This window comes from Telopea speciosissima, chromosome 10, assembly GCF_018873765.1.
Source record: "Telopea speciosissima isolate NSW1024214 ecotype Mountain lineage chromosome 10, Tspe_v1, whole genome shotgun sequence".
In the NCBI taxonomy this organism is placed as follows: domain Eukaryota; kingdom Viridiplantae; phylum Streptophyta; class Magnoliopsida; order Proteales; family Proteaceae; genus Telopea; species Telopea speciosissima.
In genome coordinates, this window is record NC_057925.1 from 2,733,006 (window position 1) to 2,748,149 (window position 15,144).

The 15,144-nt window shown below is 39.7% G+C and overlaps 2 protein-coding genes across 4 annotated transcripts; one reads left to right on the plus strand and one right to left on the minus strand.

The window, feature by feature from the left end:
* Window positions 1-4,271, plus strand: LOC122641915 (protein WHAT'S THIS FACTOR 9, mitochondrial-like). Its single transcript, XM_043835249.1, has 2 exons — window positions 1-1,410; window positions 4,121-4,271. The coding sequence occupies exon 1, from the start codon at window positions 72-74 to the stop codon at window positions 1,371-1,373; it is 1,302 nt and encodes a 433-aa protein (XP_043691184.1). The 5' UTR covers window positions 1-71; the 3' UTR covers window positions 1,374-1,410; window positions 4,121-4,271.
* Window positions 4,272-6,257: 1,986 nt separating this feature from the next.
* Window positions 6,258-15,144, minus strand: LOC122641914 (DEAD-box ATP-dependent RNA helicase 37-like). Of its 3 annotated transcripts, XM_043835248.1 has the most exons (7): window positions 14,172-15,144; window positions 13,983-14,066; window positions 9,322-9,564; window positions 8,890-9,057; window positions 8,440-8,553; window positions 6,410-6,868; window positions 6,258-6,379 (listed from the first exon to the last, which is right to left on the minus strand). In XM_043835248.1, exons 1-7 carry the CDS (start codon window positions 14,931-14,933, stop codon window positions 6,350-6,352), a joined length of 1,860 nt encoding a protein of 619 aa, XP_043691183.1. In that variant the 5' UTR covers window positions 14,934-15,144; the 3' UTR covers window positions 6,258-6,349. The 3 variants fall into 3 exon arrangements, with proteins under 3 accessions (XP_043691183.1, XP_043691182.1, XP_043691180.1); XM_043835247.1 differs by having other exon boundaries at window positions 6,258-6,872; window positions 8,444-8,553; XM_043835245.1 differs by having other exon boundaries at window positions 6,258-6,868.

Consider the following 15,144-nt stretch of genomic DNA (forward strand, 5'->3'; position numbering starts at 1 on the left):
TTTCCAAAAAACCATTTGAAGGAAGGGAAGTACTAAAAGCAAAGGAGCAGAAAGCAAGCGCTTCAGCCCACATGATATTGACAAGTGCAGCTCTCTACTTTCTGTGGAGACTTGGCTCAGCCCCTGCCCGTGAGACCAGCAAGCTTTACCAACACCTCCAATGGCGGGGGCTGGTGAAGGTGAGGCTGAAATGGGTGAAGAACAGAGGCCTCGACCATATCATAGACAGAGAGACCGATCTCAAAGCTGCTTGTCTCCTCAAAGAGGCAATTAAACGAACGTCCACCGGCTTCGTCACCGCCAGGTCTCTCTCCGACTGGCAGAAGCACCTCGGCCTCACTGTTCCCGTTCTACGCTTTATCCGCAGGTACCCAACTCTCTTCCATGAATTCCCTCACTCTCGTTATGCCAGCCTCCCTTGCTTCCGCCTTACCGACACAGCTCTTGTCTTGGACGCACAAGAACAGAGTATACACGAAGCCCAAGAGGCTAATACCGTCGAAAGGCTCTCTAGGGTTTTAATGATGTTCAAAAGCAAGGCGATTCCCTTCAAATCGCTCCTCCCTTTGAAATGGGATTTGGGTTTGCCTGATAGTTTCGCCGCCACAATAGTTCCGAAATACCCAGATCATTTTCGTATCGTTAAGTCGCAGAACGGGCTTTCGTCTTTGAGCCTTGTTCGATGGAGAGACGAATATGCTGTATCCGCATTGCAGAAGAGCAATGAGACTGAAGAATTGAGTGATACGTATCGGCAATTTAAGAAGGGTAAAACGGCGTTGGCATTCCCAATGAGTTTCCCAAGGGGCTACGGTGCACAGAACAAGGTGAAGGCTTGGATGGAGGATTTTCAGAAGTTGCCATACTTTTCACCTTATGAGGATTCCTCACAGATCGACCCAAATAGCGATCTTATGGAGAAACGGGTAGTCGGGGTTTTGCATGAGCTTTTGAGCTTGACTATTCACAAGAAGACTCAGAGGAACTACTTGAGATGCTTGAGACAGGAACTGAATCTACCTCACAAGTTTACTCGGATTTTTACGAGATACCCAGGGATATTCTATCTCTCTTTGAAGTGCAAAACGACGACTGTGGCAATAAAAGAAGGGTACCAGAGAGGGAAGTTAGTTGACCCACATCCCCTCGCCCAAATAAGGGAAAAATATTACCACGTCATGAGGTCTGGGGTTCTCTATCGGGGTAAAGGTGTGCATTTGATTCCAGAGAAAGAGGGTCTGGTTAATGGTGAGGTGGGTGGGATTGAAGAACCAGATTCGGAGGAGGAAGGTGTTGAGACAAGCGATGAATGCTATGAGGAGGATATGTCAGAGGTTGAGGTGGAATCTGAGGAGTCGTCTGAGGAGGAATAGCAATTATCTGAAAATGTTTTAACAGGACAGCTTGTTCCTGGGGTAAGGCTAAGCTGTGGTATTAGCAAGCTACTGTACCTTCTATACATACAGGGATGCATGAATGAGTTGCGTAACTTGATAGCTGCATTTAAGTTATGGTTTTTAGGTTGCAAATTCATGGATTTGAATGAATTTCTTTTTCTGCAAATTTTGTAGTTCAATTAATATCTGTCTTCTTTTCACGTACTGCAGCTAATACAGAATTTATACCTTTTGGTTTCTATTTTACTATTTGCTCTTGAATAATTTGCTGCTTATGGATTTATTTGCTTCTACTAAAGGAAATGGAATGTTAGCTATAAAATAGATCAAGATGTTAATAAGAGATACTAAATTTATTTTTGCATTACTTGAATTCTATTAAATAATCACTACCCAATGTTGTCATGACTCATGACACCATATTACTTTAGTTTGTAGCATGGAAGTGAAATTTGTAAAGTTTCAGTTGTGTCTATCATCTTCCATGACTTAATACCCCCGTCTTGATTCTGTTGTTCCAATTAGAATTAAATGCATTTGAATGTCTTCGGCTATTCGCACATATTTATCATTCTGTAAAACAATGTCTGCATTTTTCCCTGGTTTACATCACTATTAGATAGATTGTTTCCCACTAAACAGAAAAATATCTAGTTCAATGCTCATTCTAAACTCCAGTTAAACTTTTGATAATTTTTTTTCTTCGTCCTTTTCTCTTTCTCGGGGGGAGGGGATTGCTTAGTTTTTAAAGGAAACCTGGTAAAAGTATACCCTTGGTAATCAGATAAGACAATTGGAAGATTTTATGGTTAGCAATGCTGCAATAGTAAGTGGATGGGATAGCAATGAACTTTATGAAACGATAGAGTTCAATTAAAGCTGGAAAGGAGACAAATCTGTTTCTGGGATGACATACAATGCGGAGATTCTCTTCAGTATGTTTCTTCAAGTATATGTCGCTAGCAGCAGAGAAAGGAGCCATGATGAGTGGCAATCTTTTAGGTTTTGGTGCTACAAAGAGAAGATTTTATTGAACTATTTATTCTTCAGAACTAGAGAAAAGTATGGCTCATTTGTTGGGAACCCTGAGAGAGATTCAACAGTACTAAAGTGAGCAGACCAAAGAATTTTGATGTAGAAAGAAGTCTCTTTCTTGTGACTTCTTTTTACTTAGCTTACTTTGAGGATCCTATGCCATCTTTCCTAGCTAGGGTCCTCTGGTGATTAGATGTTCTGTTGAATGTGAATTTCATCAACATATCTTAATTGGCCATCACCCAATGACTGGGAAGTGCTCCCTGTAAATGCACATCGGTTTTACTAGATGGCGATGGGCCAATTATTCATCTTCTTTTACCATTTTGTGTTTCTTGGATGTGTTTTGGCATTCAATATTTTTTAAAAGGATTAGAAGTGCCCCAAGAGGTGTTAGAGGTGACAGTCTTGCATGCAGTGGTCATCAATCAAGTGAAGAAGCCCTGGTAGTCATGGTGCCTAAGCATGGCCTGCCACCATGGCACCTAGCCTTAGCCTAGGTGGGGGTCCCCCAAGTCTCCAAGGCACTCACCATATGTTACATTCCAGACTATATTTTACAGTTATTTATATATATTATATTTTTTCATAGTTTAGTTATATATTCCATTTGGCAAAAAAAATTTTGCACAACCTTCATAGTAAGGCCTTTCTATGTGGTCCACCTTATTGTGCGACATGGAAGGGGGTGGTGTAGCAATTCCATCTGTTGAATAAATGTGTAATCGTCTGATCTGTCATATGTGAGATTTAAGGACAAATTCAATCATTACCTTGCATTTACGACCACTCATTCATTTCAAAACTTGACATTTGTGCAGAGGACCTTGTGTCCTACCTGTCCACAAAATTTTGGACCCCCTTCAATCTGTTACATGACAGATATTAGGGCCATAAAGGAATGCCTTCCTAAGAGCAAACTGCCTGTCTTATATATTTTATAATCTTCATGTTTTAATAACCACTAGGTATATAAAACAGGAAGAACTATAAAATACATAAGAGGATCGGTTTTCTTGTCTAGTTTTATAAATTATGGTTTTTTATAGGCAAATAATATAGTTTGTCATCTTTTCCTGATTCTAGGCGCCTTGATGGTCAAGGCAACTGGATGCCTCAACCATCAAGGAATGCCTTGTTGCCTGGACAATGTGCATGTCTGTCCATGTGTATGTATGCTTTGGGACAGGGAATTTTCCATTTGTGTTTTCTTACTAGATTAGTTGACCGTTGACCTAATGTTTTTAGTGGCTTTAAGGTTTTCTCAGACTTGATTTTTGCATTAGGAAGAGAAAAGAGCTGGAGTTCTCTATTTGTGTCTTTGACTAGATACTTGTCTTTTGACAGGATATTTTCAATGGCTTTAAGGTTTTATCGGAAGTGATTTTGTGGCTTTATGAGTTTAGGACAACACCCCCCCCCCCCCCCCAAAAAAAAAAAAAAACCTAAATGGCTTACTTTTGCTTACCTGCATTTGGAACAGGTACAACCATAGAAGTACCACTTAGGGTTGCTCTGGTTGACAATGGCCGACTCCATGACATTAGGTATCTGTATAATGCATTCTTAAATTGATGTTTTGGCTTTGTGGGTAATTTTGGGCTTATTTTTCCCTTGGGCTGTGGAGAGAGAGATGAACTACTTGAGGGGAGATGATTTAATTCTCTGCCTTCTTTGCTTTATTCCTTCTAGGAATCTTAGTCAACTCAACCTTGCAAGCTATGATGGCTTTGTTACTGAAAGCATAAGAGAGGTTTTTGGAAATTCAGTACAAGGAAAAATGGTCTGCGTCTGCATTCTGCCACTAAAGAATTTGCTCTAAGCTAGTCTTATCTAAATTTTTTTTTTAAAAAGAAAAAAAGACGGGGGAGAATTTAAGCCATGCTGGATAAATTTGGTCTGAATTAACTTAATTTAAGCCATGCTCCTTATTTAAGGAGCCTCTTTCTGATGTTTCAAAAGTGTCTACTGTCTAACTTATGCTGTTTGGGGAACATACAATCTTCTCCCCAAGTCACCTATGAAATAATCCCATTTGAATACATGTACTTACATTCTGTTCACCTTGACTTTTATAAATTTGGCTGCAAACTGTTATCTCAGGAAAGTACTGGTGTAAAATATGGCTCTTCCTATCCTGTATTAATATTTTTACAAATTCATTCTGTTCATCATTTTTATTTTTTGTTCTGTTTGGTATGGCTCTTCCTATCCTTTGTCTAACATTTTTTACAAATGCATTCTGTTCGTCATGTTCGTTTATTGTTTTTCTGTTTGGTGTTCCATTAAAAAGTAATTACTGCTAAATGCTAGCTTGGTACATACTTTTTTCCTATCCAACATCAACACAGTTTCATGGTTTTATTCTGCGTATTCTAAGTGATCAGCAAGATGGAAAGGAGCTTTATTTGGTGTAGGAATGCTGCTACGAAGTCGAGAGTTTTGCTGGAGATACATAATGAAGATGGAACCACTTTTTTATATTAGGATTTTGATATACTAATTTGACCTTACCCATGTTGGGGTTCCATGCAAAAGCAACAATCCCACATCAGATGTGAATAGCCTGTTGTGAAGGCTTATAAGATTGAGTTTTATAAAGTCCCAACAAGTGGTATCTGAACTGGGTATGGAGAAAAATCTTTCAGAAAATATCTCAGTTCTCATTCTCAATAACCAAGTGAACCATCTTGTATCACGAATTGAGAAATGCATTCTCTCCCTTCTTACTGGCTTAGCGCTTATAGGATCCACCAGATTTCAAGGACTATGGGTGTGGTTACGGTAGAAACAGAGGTCACTCAATTCAAACGCTTGCACACACACAAAAGGTAAAGTTTGTTGATTTTCACATCTAAGGACAACACGATTTGTTTTTGATTTACGTATACAATGACAAAAAACCCCTCTATCTGAACACAAACATCTTGAAGATGATTGGTTGGTATACTTCCTTTGTGAAGGGCACTTCCAAATTTATTTCCGTCCCTCTTTCTCAAATGGTTTTAGACCTTATTGAAGAGTGATTCAGGTTGCCCAACCAAAAATAAAATGTTGTAATGGAATTCAGGTGGAATTTCATAACTTGCCTGCAGTTTTGACCAGCCGATTCCAATTCGGATTGGTTGAAATCAGCCAAAACTAGATACAATCTGCCTTAACCCTAGTTTTTTGGAAGGAGATCGACAGAGCCGGATCAAACAGAATCAATAATGCACTTGGCAGATCTGATTCGATCGCAATTCTTAATGTACAGACAAGTAAATGTTTAACCCATCGAATCAAAACAAACAGGAGAATGTGAACTTTTTTCTTCCTGAAAGTGCTCTGGATTTATTTGAGTCACTCCAAATATTACAATGACAGTAAACCCCACCAGAAAAAAAAGGGCCAAGTACTCAACAAGCAAGAAGATGAAAAATCCAAAACAAAAGGACATGACCACAGACATGACTGGTCCCGCTCATCAAAATAGGTTGAATAGAACATGCCTCTAAGAGAAAAAACTGCCAAAACTGGAGCTTCCCCTCCCTTTCATTACATATCCTACAACCTATGACCCACCCAGATTTCAAAAGGGTAAAAAAGACAAACTAAACTCAAAATACACTAAATCTGTTAGCTGTTTCTCACTGCAACCACCACCTCTCCCCCAAAAAAAACCCCATCATCTCAATGAGAAGTTTCACCATTTCTTCTAAGCATCAAACACATTGAAGGGTGGGGTTGGCACCAACCCCTAATTCCTACATAAAAATTTTATATAAAAACTTCCAACAGCTGGAGCTGGACAACAAGAAGGGGCTTCAACAACACTCCTGAGGTAAAAGAATTATACCTTGTAAACCTATAAACTAAGAAAAAGATGTATGCACCATTCTGGGGAAGAAAAGAGTCCCTTTAAATACTAGGGATGTCTAGTCCCATGCACTAGTGTATCCACCACCCCCACCCCCACCCCCACCCCCACCCCCATAACCACCTCCAGGGGAAGCCCCATATCCGCCGCTACTGTTGCCTCCACCATAGTAATCTGCACTACCCCCACCTCTATTGAACGATGCATCTCTCCGGAAATCACGGCCACCAAAACGACCTCCGCCAGAACGGCGATTCCTACCACCTCCACCATACGAAGTACGGGCCGCATAACGATTGAGCCAAGCTGGTACTTCTTGGTTCGATTCCTGCATAAGATCTGCCAATGCCTTGGCCATTGAGGCATTGTTTTCATTGAAGAAGGCAGTGGCTAGCCCTGTCTTGCCAGCACGTCCTGTCCGTCCTATCCGATGGACATAGTCATCAATGTCATTGGGAAGATCAAAGTTGACTACGTGTGCAACATGAGGAATATCAAGACCACGTGCTGCCACATCAGTTGCCACCAAAATTGGGGTTGCACCACTCTTGAATGATCTCAATGCTTGTTCTCTTTCCTGTAGAAAACAATAAAATCATCACCACCACCAAAAGGAATTCTATGCCATAATGAATGAAATCCGACTCTATTTAGTGTAAAGATGCAGCAAAGAACTGAAATGATTCTCGTCCCTAATCCCTATAGGCAACAAGAATAGTTCCAGCTAAAATGGATATATGTTAGTTCAACCTTCATAAATCAGGGTCTACATGGCAAACACAGCTTATCCTCACACACAAAGGGGTGGGGATGGGGGTGGGGGTTCTACACAAACTAGCCAAAAGATCACCTTCGAGCAAGTTTCAGATGGCATCATAAACAGTTCAATAATTACAAGGATAAAAATTCACAGAAGACAAAGAGGATTCAGTGGGCAGTTGGATCAACCAGCCGCCCTCGGAAGACGAGGAGCAGGGTGTCAAATTGAACTGTGCAGAGCCCGAACATATAGAGAGGGTTTCCACAATCACCATTCCAGAAGCAACGAAGTACCCATTCAACAGGTAGTTCTCCTAATACTAAGTTTATGGCCAAGAGATCACCGCCTGGTTATGCAGCCCCTGAACCAGCAGGGGGGCCAATGAGAGTGCGCGCAGGGGCATCAACATGGATGGGACATTATATTAGGGGAAGGGGGCAAAATTTCCGCACGCTCCTGTGTCTGAGCACTGGATCCACATGACCAGGCACCATTCTTTTTCCGTAAGTTTATTTTGTTATCTATCCGACCATCTCTACCACCTACCCAGTACCAAGACCAGTTTAATTCCTGCTGTCTGGATTATATTAGAGCCAAAGCAGTAAATGCATCCCAGAAGTACCATAAATGTCAAACTATCATAGAACTCAGAGAAGATAACAGGTGCCTCAGAAAACTAAAAAAAAAAATTGCAACCATGCTTCAAATTAATGAAGTAGGCACAAGTGCAACAACAGGATTTTTTTTTAATTAAAGGATTTGTTTGCTGACCAATATGTTTCAAACTCTGTGTTGCCTCCAAAATGGTGAAATTAACATTCCATTTCCTTACAACTGGGCATATCCCTATCCAATCTGATTAAACACTCACGAGATTGATATCATATAACAAGCAAGAATCATATATCCGTAAAATTATCAGTACTTTGGCAATATTGTAAAAGCCTTTGCCACAACTATTGAATCTAGATCCATATCCTCAGCACCTTTCTGCCCTTCTCGAGGGCCACCACCCACCCACAGTCTTAACACAAAATGTAGTTTAACGTCACTCCCAGATTGATCTAACCAGTCCACTTCCCAGTTAGAAGTCCAAACCAGTCCAGATAACATGTTCACAAAACTAATAATGATGAAAAATGTTCCCTTAAAAACATAGTTCTATGCAATCACCTAATGTAGTTATGTAGTCAAATCAACTGTCAGAACAACAACTAAGCAACATAAACAAGATAAAATAACATTAACTACCTAACAACTCCATACATCCTCAGAACCCCACCAAACAATAAAAAAAAGAAAAGACGGTATACAAATAACAGAATCAGATATTGACATATGGTATATTCCACGTATAACAGACAGCATAATTAGTAGTTCCAACTTACCATTTGTGTTCTATCACCATGAATAGTAGTTGCAGGGAAACCATTTATACATAACCAATTTTCCAACGAATCAGCTCCCTTCTTTGTTTCCACAAAAACTAAAGTCAGAGATTGCTGCAAGGAGAACCAAAAGATCAAATTAGAAAAAATAGATTTCCACTACCACTCTTGTCTTTGTACCCTGCTTTTGGTAGCTGCTAACAGACAGCTGGTTTTCTTTTTATTTTTTTTGGGGGGACAGGGGAGGGGCTGTTGAAGGGATAGTAGTGAAATAAAATAGATAAAGATATGGTTTCTATATCCCCAAGTTCATTCATGCAAGAATTTCTGGCATAAAAAGAGCTTCTGCTGCAGAATGCATCCTCAAAAAGTAAATATAATGGGGAGACGGAACCTTTCAGGCGAATAAAAGGTCACAAAACATTAGCAGTGCATCATTTCAAATGTTACCTTGCCGTGAGTTCCATTAGCCCTCTGTGCATGAAGAAGGTCCATGAGGTGACTCCTCTTGTCAGACTCGAGAACAAATTCAACTCTTTGGACAATCAAATCAGTACTTGAACCAACCCTTCCAACAGCTAGAAAAATATAATTAGAAAGAAAATCTGCGGCCAATCTCTGCATCACAACCAAAAATTAAAAAAATGTCAGATAAATTGAAATATCAGATGCAAACTTCCAACAAGATTAAAACTACCATTATATCCAGGGCCCCCACAGACCGCAAACATCAACAGTAAATAGAATATGAATAAGTACTTTCTTTGTGGGAAAAGCATTATTGTTTCCTTTTTAATTTTCTTTTTGCCCTCATGTAAGTATCCTTCCAAGAAGAAACCAACTGAACAGAATTATCATGAATTTCTGTGAAGAGCTAAAAACCTGTATTTCTTTTGGAAAAGTGGCACTGAAGAGCATCGTCTGTCTAGCACCTCGTTGAGGCATGTCCATTTGTTCCACAATCTTTCTAATTTGAGGTTCAAAACCCATATCTAACATCCGATCAGCCTCATCAAGAGCCAAATACCTGATCATCTGCAGTGAAACTCTTGCCCTTTCCAACAAGTCTACTAATCGTCCAGGAGTAGCCACAAGAATATCAACACCCCTCTCCAAGTCCCGCAGCTGAGCAAATATAATAGAACGTCATCAGCAAACAATCATGATGCACCATATACTTACACAAATTTAATGTATCGTGACCACGCCAGTCTGAACAAGAAAACCGTTATGCTCATCATATCATCACGTTTTCAAAATAAGCACATAAATATCTAAGAGGCAGCATGCATAGCAAAGCCAACAACCAATCTGAATAAGAAATACAAGATTATAATAAACTATGAGAAAGCAATAAAGACACAAAGTACCAGCATATACTGTTGTGAGCCTTGCTACTCAAGTTAAACAAATGCAATCCAGGGTTCCAAAACCCGACTCAGATCACTTTTGGGCCCAGCCAGAAAACAATCACTCAACAATTAAATGTAATGGCAAACTCGTAAATAATCAGTGTGTTTGACGTGCTATTTGATAATCAAAAGTGAAATATTGAGGAGGGGCATACTAGGAAGAGGTGATAAAATAAGGACAACAAGGGATAAAAGAAATAGGCAAGGGCAGTTTTGGAAATAAGGAAATAGATATGTTACAAACAACCAATGAAGGTTGTCTTCAACCTTTGAGCTCAAACCAGAACCAGCAGAGGTTGCTTCAATTCCAAGTGAAGGTTCTCACTACTTAAGCCTTGGAATGGTCTGAAATTGCAAGTGAAGGTCGGAAACTCGATGGTCTCTCGATTCCGACCGATAGATACCTCAAACCCATCAAACAGGAGCTGTTGTTCCTATAGCTTAGACCTGGCGATAGAAGTTCAGGTTAGTTCTGAGATGTGTTAAGATCTATCAGCAGAGAGAATTTTCTAGATCTAGATTCCTGAGTTTCAATCACCTTAGGGCAGTGATTCATGCCCCAAATCTTCAAGCCCAATCAATTACCTCTCAACGGGTTCGAAACAGTTCTATTGGAACAGAATATATTGGCAACAAAAACAAAGAGATGAAATAACAAGAGAGGAAGAAGATTAAAGAGAAAAAGAAAATACCAGCAAGTAAGAGAGACAAAGGTAAGAATAAGAAAGGAGAAGAAGAAAAAGAATATAGGAGAGAGAAGCGAGGCAAGGGAGAGAACGGCAACAAAGAAACTCATTCTTCATTCAAAATCTCAAATCTATCATTTATTGGTTACAACCTTGTATTTAAGGAAGATAATAAAAGACTCCAAATCCTTAACCAAAACTAAAATAAAACTTGACTCTAACTTGGACTCTAAAACTGAAATAAAATCCTAAGCCAACTCTACCACTAATTAGCCTATTAAACTAAAACAGAAGATCCAAATAAAAATTTAATTAATAAATAAACTAAAATATCCTACTGGACCCAAAAAACAATTGGATAAAGTTCATCTCCATCTGGGTTCCCCAAACCGGTCCAAGGAATTGCTCATGCATCACTAGTCCAACATAATTATAAGTAATCTTTATCAACCTTTCTTCCATCTCAAGTATACAATGCCACAAACTTGACTATCAAAGTTAAACCCCAAGTGAACATCAAAGCATGAATCCATGTGGTTAGTAGTCACCATGGTTCAAGGAATCGGAATCAAATTCAATTAGATGAATGGGCTGAGCCGAATCCCACAACCCTTTTTTAAATCGCCCATTATTCATGCTTTGATCTTAATTTTTTTGGCTCTGATTTTCTTCTTTTAGTCAGTAAAATAGCATCAACGAAACTTACCTCAATACCACTTCTAGCAAGATCCAAATGTTTATTGAATAAAAAATTCCAAAAAATACAAAATTTGGGAAATCTTTGCTTCTTCCCAATTCTAATTTCTAAGGTACAAACCGATTCTGGGCCAAGTCCAACCAACTTCAATCTGTATTGGATGGGAATCTAAGGAGGCCAATCCCATATCCAATTCCAGGTACTTAAACCTTGGTAGTAACTCGTTCGTAACTAAGGCACAAGTTCAATTAAAGATAGAATAATGAAAGCCCAACATGTCATTTCAAATAGAAAAATCCTTGGACAATTGTTTGTTATTGGCCAGACAATTCCATATCCAATTCCAGGTTCTTAAACCTTGGTAGTAACTCGTTCGTAACTAAGGCACAAGTTCACTAAAAGATAGAATAATGAAAGCCCAACATGTCATTTCAAATAGAAAAATCCCTGGACAATTGTTTGTTATTGGCCAGACAATTCCATATCCAATTCTAGGTTCTTAAACCTTGGTAGTTATTCATTCGTAACTAAACACCTTTTTTTTTCGGAGGGAGAGGAGAAGCATAACATTGTCTCTGTTAAGACTAGGAAATATGGTTATTAAGAAAGTTACTAACCCATCACTAGTTAGCAAGACATTTTCCTAAATTATTCACAGGCAAAAAACACTTTCTTGGAAGATAAACACCCTAGTAAAGCAGAGTCTTCTGAAGTGCACCGATTTTTATTCTTTTGTTTTTTAATGGATTGATAATTACAAAATACTTCTGGGTTACGTAAGGAGACGATTAGATTCATATCTGGGGAAGATTTCTCTTCTTTTTCTTTCTTTTTTTTTGGGGGGGGGGGGGGAGGAGGAGGGGCTAAAAAAATAAAATTGAGAGGGTTTTTTTTATGGTTGTGGACCATTGCAAGGTTGTAGCATTAAGCAAAATGCTGGTAAGATTAAACGTCACGCCTGCTGCAGTTGCGTACTTGCATTAGCATGGTCTATCATTTCCTTCTCTAAGGTATGATCCCTTCTCTTCTTTAGTTCTTTTTTTCTTCTTTCTTTCCAGTCTTATTCTTTCCTTTTTCTTCTTTGTTTTTTTCCTTCTTTGTTGTTATTTCCTATTACTGTTTCCATACTATAAGATCATTGGGCCAGTCCAACCATGCTATCACAACTGCATCACTGCCTTCTGAGAGTTACAATCTGGATCATTAGAGCTCGTGGTATGTGTTATCAGTTGTTCGGCATTGATCTTGGTAGTAAATTGCAGCTTCCAGTGAATTTTAGTCCTCAGAATACCTAAGTCCTCTTGTGTACTAATTTTCTTATTATAAAACCTAACACATTTCCTTTTTCAAAACTTACCGCTGGAGAGAAAGAGACAGAGAGAGAAGAGTGGGGAAACTCATGGTATAGGAATAGCTATACAAAGCAAACCATGAAGCATACTTATGTCCAAAGGAATAGAATAAGCCTCCTTATAACTAGTGTATTGTAACCAAATAACCCTTAGTAATAATATATTGAAGGTAATCCATTAATATATCTTCTTAGTTAAGAGACCATATTCTGTCTTACAAATAAATGCGTCCAAGCATATTATCATCATTTGATTCTTTATCCTTAAATATTTCTGTGTCCACTATAAAATTCTCAATAAGGGGCATAACCTGTACATAGGAGAATAAAGGTCTTATGTGGTTACATAACCACTTGGCCAGACACAATTATAATACTGCTAGTCACCCACCCCCTCCCCCTCCCCACACACACACACAGAGGAGCGTGTGTACCTCGGTGGTTTAACAAATAACTCATGTTATATCAAAGTAGACCTTATAAGAGGCAATCATCCAGCATAAAGATGGGAAGTGATTAAAGGTGAGCAGTTATAACCAGACAAACAAGACTGACCCTCACGATAACAAATGCAACCCTAAACTTTGGGCATGTAAAGCATTCTGCTGAATAAGGAAAAATATTAAGCGGACATGAGGAAGGAATAGCACATTAAAAGACCTCCCACAGCAAGTGCCAAGGGCAGAATTAAATCATGGAATTCCACAAACAGAACAATACAGACCTCCCACAGCAAGAGCCTAGGGCAGAATTAAATCATGGAATTCCACAAACAGAAGAATACCCATTTAAGGGATAATGTGCACACCAATAACATCAAAATAAACATCATTTCTATAGATCCAAAGAGGCACCAACTCCACATACTTGTTTCTTTTTCCTAATGATAAGCATAAGAAAAAGAAAAAAAGAGGGGGTTCCCTATCAAAGAAGAGGGAAAAACACACTGAATATATCCACAGATTGCAACTGTCATGATCCACAATTCTTAAAGATGCACTTCTAAAAAGCAGCTAAACGAAGGTAGTGTGCAAGCAAGAAGCATCTATAAATCAAGTATCAACAATATGTGAATAACAGAAACATAGTTATCGTCGTAATTTACATAAACAATGTAAGCAGTCATTCCATAATCCATGTACAAGGAACAGCCAAGCATGAATCGTTATCCCCTCCAATTCCTCCAATTCCTCACATGGGGGTGGAAATGACCACCCTACCCCCCCGCCCGAAAACACTGCCAAAGGTGGTGTCCACTTCCCCCTATTAGAGGAATTGGAGGTGCCCGCGAATTGGAGGTGATAATTATACGCCAAGCATGCCCCCATCAAATAGTTGATAAGCAAGTAGATTCCATATAAAATAAATAACCAATGGGAACATAATTTAATGAAAACCTGCTGGTTAATAGGTGCTCCTCCATAAGCAACAACCACCCTGACGCCAGTTTGATAGGAAAATTTTCTAGCTTCCTCGTGTATCTGCAGAACAATACAAATGTATATGACAACATCATCTGAGTAGATAATAGCATCTAACAAGAGAATCCATATTGTATGGTATAAAAAAACCTATTAGAAACCAACCTGGCAAGAGAGCTCCCTTGTAGGTGAGAGAATAAGAGCAAGAGGGTACACCGTACGTGCTCCACGAGGTCTCTGGGAAAACTGTCCATTCATAATTCCGCTGATAATTGGGAAGCAGAAAGCAGCTGTCTTACCAGACCCCGTCTGCGCACATGCCATCAAATCCCTCCCTCCAAGGGAAATTGGAATGGCATGTCGCTGCACAGGTGTTGGCTTCACATATTTGCACCTCCGTATGTTATGATTTAGAGCTTCACCCAGGTCAATCTCTGCAAAAGTATTCACGGGTGGTGGCACATTATCCCCACTGGTCTCCACCGGAATATCTTCATAGGCATCAAAGTTAATGCCAGTGTTCTCCTGCTCAACAAATGCTGGCTCTGCATCAACGTCAGCATCATCTCCAAAAGGGTTTACCTCCCGTTCCCTTCCACGATCCCATCCACCACGATTGTTGTTCCAACCACCACCACCACCACCAAGTCGTCCGCCACCACCATAGCCAGGCCGTCCCAGATCAGACCTTGGACCGCCCCAACGATTTCCACCTAAAGCAGCATCATAATTTGGTCGATCATTACCGACGGAAGAGCCATTGAATGCAGGTCCAGAAGGATCAGAAGACGGTGGCCGGTTACGGAGGTGTGGAGGAACATAAGAAGCTTTTGCAGGACGTGAAGTGCTACCAACCCCGTTATTGGCAGATGAACCTGCAGCTGTGCTCTCAGCTGCAGAGACAGAATCCGCCCATGAACTTCGCATAATTAGACAATGCTCTCCTTATCCTTCTCTAAAATCGCTTGCAAACCCCAACCAACGGCCCTATCACAACCACGAAACCTCAAGAGCCAAAGCAATCTGCCTCCCAAAACCAATTATCCTTCTCAAATCCAAAAGACCCAACTTTTTCCACCATCAACGTCCAGTTTTCTCCAAAAAAACCCACAATACAAAACCCTAAACACAACCCAAA